Source organism: Gadus macrocephalus, chromosome 12, assembly GCF_031168955.1.
Source record: "Gadus macrocephalus chromosome 12, ASM3116895v1".
Classification (NCBI taxonomy): Eukaryota; Metazoa; Chordata; class Actinopteri; order Gadiformes; family Gadidae; genus Gadus; species Gadus macrocephalus.
Genome location: NC_082393.1, coordinates 22,602,730 through 22,608,552, shown reverse-complemented (window position 1 = coordinate 22,608,552; position 5,823 = coordinate 22,602,730). Strand labels below are relative to the sequence as shown.

At 48.6% G+C, this 5,823-nt stretch overlaps 1 protein-coding gene across 1 annotated transcript in view; it reads left to right on the top strand.

The window, feature by feature from the left end:
* The window catches only part of LOC132469492 (cytosolic carboxypeptidase 6-like), a 14,969-nt gene extending 9,347 nt beyond the window's left edge, over window positions 1-5,622 (top strand). Inside the window, exons 3-4 of the mRNA XM_060067489.1 lie at window positions 4,489-4,582; window positions 4,863-5,622. Coding sequence (XP_059923472.1) covers window positions 4,489-4,582; window positions 4,863-4,971 — 203 coding nt within the window. The 3' untranslated portion in view covers window positions 4,972-5,622. The remainder of the gene's footprint in view (window positions 1-4,488; window positions 4,583-4,862) is intronic.
* The last annotated feature ends 201 nt before the right edge of the window (window positions 5,623-5,823 follow it).

Here is a 5,823-nt window from a genome sequence, read left to right as displayed (position 1 = left end):
TCCTAAACTTTCTCAATGACATCCCTCACTGCGTGTTTGGACCATCTACGTGCTCCTTCTGACGGACAGGCTCTTAGAATCGAACACAGTCTCTGTCCGAGAACCGCCATGCCTTTGTTGTTTGGCTGCCGTGGCCCCAGACTGTTAATTAGCATTGCTGATCAGCTCAGGCGCTGTCACCGTGGTGACAGTGCCTGTCATTGGGATGTATTGATGGCTCCGGCGTCGCTATATTTGTCCCCTCGTTAAATCCCGTCCTACCTTGACAACCGTCTACTGTTGTCCTGTCCGTTGTGTCGCTGAGACTCTTATTGCCTGCCTGCGGGGGGCCCCCGGCGGCGCCCTGGGGACCCGACGCCCAAAGCCTCTAAACACCGCCGGAACGACGGCAAACAGCTGCGGTAAACAAATCAGGAACATCCATTTCCTCGCCGTCTCTCTCGCCCGTCCCTACAGTGACATGCCCTTGAGCGCCGACAAAGACCCGCTATCGATCTGACGAGAGCCAGGGTGCGCCCGGAGATATTAAAGAGCCCCGGTGACAGGCCCGACACGTTTGCGACGGCAACGCGGGCATCCGCCATGGCGAGGGAACGGAGGGGGGGGGGGGGGGGCAGGTAGACAGACAGGCTGACCGTGGGACCTATGGGCGTCGCCGACGGGGTGCGACGGGTTTCAGCGCTGCCGCGTCCCGGCGATTAAGGGCCGCTCGCAGGAACCGTGAGAGGTTCAGGGATTCCACTTGGTGTGCCGGGGCCGGGGGGGGGGGGGGGGGGAGGATCTGCGTGCCGGAGTGGGGTGCGCGTTTTCTGGATCTGTTCATCACCACCTGCCACTGTCAGCCCGGCCCCGGCCCTCACGCTGTGTTCCTGGCTCACGCACTCGCGTGCATCCCTCTCCCTGCATCAGCACGGGCCCCCCTACCTGGTCGGCTCCTGGCCACGGGCCAGAACCATCTGAGATAGGGCATCCTCCGTGTCTGTCTCTCTCTCTCTCTCTCTCTCTCTCTCTCTCTCTCTCTCTCTCTCTCTCTCTCTCTCTCTCTCTCTCGCTCCAAATATTTTTTCGGCCCAATGGAGGTGGAGTCCTCCCTTTCGGAAGAGGCGGCACGTCTATCACGAAGTGTCCTGTAGTAGACGTCGAGTCGTGACGAGCCAAGCTGAGAGGCCATCTGCGAGTCTGTGTGTGTGTGTGTGTGTGTGTGTGTGTGTGTGTGTGTGTGTGTGTGTGGTCCAGGAGTTATTTCTGTCGACGGCGCCGGCGTGGTCAGAGGGATCAGGGCTGGCATGGCGCTCTGCTGATCAAAGAGAAAGCGAGGAAAACACCCCGCGAGTAGGACAACTTTCCTGACGTCAGACGCAGGCAATGTCAAGGGCACAGAGAGAGCAAGCGTGTGTGTGTGTGCGTGTGTGTGTGTGCGTTGGGGGCTTGTGTGTGTTGATGTATGTGTGTGAGCATGAATCTGTGTGTTTACATGACTTTGTATACAAAAGTTTGTGTTCGCTCAAAGTGTGTTTGTCTGTGTACTAAACATCTTTGTGTAAGCTACTACACGTGTGTGTGTGAAAACGTGCGTCTGCGTGTAGTGCATTCGCGTACTTACATTTAGGTGTTTACCGCTTGTCCGTTCCTATTTGTTTGCTTGTATTTGATATAGCATTGTATTAGCATTAGCACACCAATATTCCTAAGCAGATATCTTTGATGCGTTGTCTTACACCCTTTTCTTTCCTTCGAGCTCAATGTTTTGTGGTTGTTTGGAGGCTCTAGTGTGTACCGGGTTAAATTAGCTGTTTGTGATCAGCCACTAAAACCAAGATTTGTCCCTTTTCCTAATGTTGACATTAAGTATGGAGATAATCAAATGGCTTTGCAAACAAATAGCAAGAAGGGGGTAAACAAGGAACGCTATGTAGAGGCATGAGGATAGGATTAAGCATTTAGGATTATGGCAGCTTCACACTACTAGCTAGCATGAATCTCAATTCATGGGCGCTGCTATTGAAGGTGTACTCTGGTTTCCGTTTAAAGGTTAGCTAGAAGGCGGACTGGAGCAGAACTTGGAACTTGGAAGATAGCCACCAGCCCTGGAGTAATGAATGCCAAAAACGGATTGTACTACTTCAGTTCTCCATGTGAAGCAATTTAAGAGGCATCTTCACTTAGTACTGAGACTGTTGGGGCATTTTGGAATAATTTTGAATGTCATTTTTCATTTCAGCATACTTTCTAACTACATGTCCCTAAAGCAGTCCCATACACTATGAATTAGCGTGTGACAATTCTGCCTGCCTATCTCCCATCATCCAGGATACATACTTTAGCCTATAAGTAGAGGTTCCTAAACTTTCTCAAGGACTTCCCTAGCAGTGTGTTTGGACCCCCTATGTGTTTGTTCTGACCGATAGGCTCTTTGCCATACACCCTTTTCTTTCTTTACCAAATGAGGACAGCTCCTAGAACTTAGTCCAGGCCGATTAACACACGGAGTCCCAACAGGTATATGGGCCGATGCTGGAACTGCACACAGACAACCAGATGGGGTGTAAACACAGACTCAGAGGTCGTGTGGAGAGAGTTGCCACCGGCCTGCTGGGTGAAGGATGAAGACCCACAGAGACGCCCAAACACACTCAAACTTTCACACACACCAACGCACACACACACACACACCGACACAGACACACACACGCATACCAGACATAACGCGCACAGTACACACCAAAACACCACACATACACATCACACACACCCACGCTCACTCACATGCGCATGCTCACACACACACAAACACACCAGACACTCTCTCTCTCTCTCTCTCTCTCTCTCTCTCTCTCTCTCTCTCTCATAGGCCAAGGTGACAGACTGGCGATCGTACGGCCAACTCGTATATCTGTGACTTAACTCCCAGGCAATCCCCCACTTTGTGTGTGTCTGTTTGTGTCGATGTGTGTGTCTCTGTATCATCTTGTGTGTGTGTGTGTGTGTGTGTGTGTGTGTGTGTGTGTGTGTGTGTGTGTGTGTGTGTGTGTGTGTGTGTGTGTGTGTGTGTGTGTGTGTGTGTGTGTGTGTGAGTGTGTGAGTGTGTGTATGTGTGTGTGGCTGTGTCTGTGTGTGTGTGTGTACGTGTAAGTGTGCACACCCATGTGGGTGTGTATTTTGCAGGCCCAGCGTCCACCACCAAGACAGCCCATTTAAGTCCAAGATGGATGGCTTAAAAGTTAACAGCTTCGGACAATAGGTTTTCACCCGCATAGCGACAGAGATTTATGTGGGACACGCCATGTTTTGACCATCAGAAGAAATTGGAAAAATAAAAATAAAAAACGACTGGATCGTCACCTAGATTTCTCTTTTTTTTTGTCCAGTTCCAGTCCCTTTTATTTTTTCCTTTTCCTTCTGTAGGCCAGTTGTTTCAATCACACAGCCGCTGACAGACAGCCAAGATAGGTGGACAGGTAGTATCTGGCCATCAACAAGCTAACGACATGGGATGCTGACAGATCATGTCCTCTGTGTTGTTCCATCATCACCTTCAGCTCGCGGAAGAATGTTAGATCGCTAGCAAACCCTAAACATCAATGCTCAGCATCGAAGGCAAGCGGCCATGGTTTTTATTCCACGTGTGAATAATAGATTGATGGATGGATTGATGGGTGGATGAATGGAGAGACAGGTAGATGTTCCAACCCTTCATTACTTCTCCTCCTTGTCTAATTGCCACATCGTCAGTCATGGCACGCCGACACACATCGATGGTGTTACTGTCCGGTTTGCCCTCCTTCGTCATCTAAAGCGGATCATCATTTTCACCTTGATCCGGCTGACTTATAATCACATTTTAAGGGGAATAACGATCGGCCCTGACTAACGGCGGTTAGTCACGCAGCGATGAGTGTCCCGAGAAAACTGCTATCGACACGGCGCCTAGACTAAACGCGGTGGAAAGGTTTACCGCAGTGTATGTAAATGTATGCTCCCGAGCGCTCACCTTTGAATTTCAATGAAGTCCCAAGCGGTAAGTGATTGCCACGGTGTAACGCAGGCCTGCGTCATGCGTGCGGCTGATGAAAGTGAACCGCTGTTGATTTAGCCTTACTTAGCGCAGGAACACTGCCTCGTGCCGTCAGGATTTACGCCGCCGTTATTCTTCTCCTGGTGCTATCTGGTTATTTACTGCCACTCACGCCGCTGTCGTAAGGAACGGAGAGAGGGGACATTGTATAGGCCGCTTTTTTTTTTTTTTGCAGCTTTATTTCATTCCTGTCCACAAGCACCATATAGTAAAGACTTTGTGTTTCATGCGTCACGCCATATCATGCTGTTCCTTTATTGAGGAAGGACCTGTCTCCACTACTTGTGGGTTCTGGTGGGGATAGAGGACTCACACTGCACTGTATTTCATGTTGTGTTCATGCTTAGGGTCCGGCATGATCCTGTTTATTGTCTGCTGTTGGTCAAAAGGCCTTAACTAACCCTTATCGTCAGACATGAAGCTGGGCAGGAACGTGGCCCGGACGTTCCTGGATTACTACAAACTCAACACCCTGATAAAGGACAACAGACCCACTCACATTCAGAGGTTATGCCTTCAACTCAATAAATGTCTAATAAATACTACTTTAGAGTGAATGAATAGCGCATTCTGTTTACCCAAGATGCTGCATTCTGGGAGATTATCTTCTTTCTCTTGGTAAAACAATATTCCAATGATAAAAGCGTACCCCCATAAATTCAGCTTTATACATAACCATTCGATTTACCATTCAGCTGTGAGCAACCATTAGCATACAACTGTTGGTTTGTTTGACTCAATCACACAATATCTGCCTTTTCCCCCCTTGTATCGTTTCCCTCTGCAGCTCTGAGGTGATGCTGCAGACAGGCTGTGGGAACGGAAAGACCAACGCAGGAGAGAGGGAGAAGACTGAAGGCGAGAAGGAGAGGAAGAGCCAAGGCATCAGACATTAGAAATGCCAGGAGATGGACAGCAGGAGAGGACATCGGATGGACAGCAGGAGAAGAGCTGGCCGATGGTGTGGACACACAACATGGAAAGGCGCACAGATAGGCCGAACGTAATGCAAAGGCAGAGCATTTGTGTTTCTCATACTTAGAAAGGGGGAATATGTGGTTTTTTGCAGGACTTTTATAAGGGCAGCTCTGTTACACTATTATAGTTTGTGGGTCGTGACAGGTTTCATTTGGAGTGTTAAATGCATGCAGAATGACTAGTTGAATCATGATTTGAAGCCTTCGTTTAGTTTGCACTTATGTGTGCTGGATGTCCCTGTGTGCTTCACTTTGCCTTCACTTTGATTTGCTCTTCTGTATATCTTCTGTATCTGTATATAAATGCATGTCTTCCATTTTTTTCATGATATTTTGACTCATGATTCTGATTGTTGTTTGATGATGGTGATGGTTGTTGGTAACAATTATGAACAGGACATCATTTTGCTCAATCTAGTGTATAACTACATGTTTGGGGCTGTACGCTTGTCATCATGGAAATAGGCTGTAAGCCTATGGAAGTTTCTTCAGAATTAATAAAGCAAGAAGTTTAGTGTATGTATAATGCAATTTCAGTGTAACAAATAAAATAGTTTTTGTTATACATAACTGTGTGTGTGTGTGTGTGTGTGTGTGTGTGTGTGTGTGTGTGTGTGTGTGTGTGTGTGTGTGTGTGTGTGTGTGTGTGTGTGTGTGTGTGCGTGCGTGCGTGCGTGCGCGTGTTTGTGTGCGTGCGTACCCTTGTGTACGTGTGAAGTGACGGATTCGGTCCAACACGATTGTATTGGTTAGTATCAGGTCACATGACCC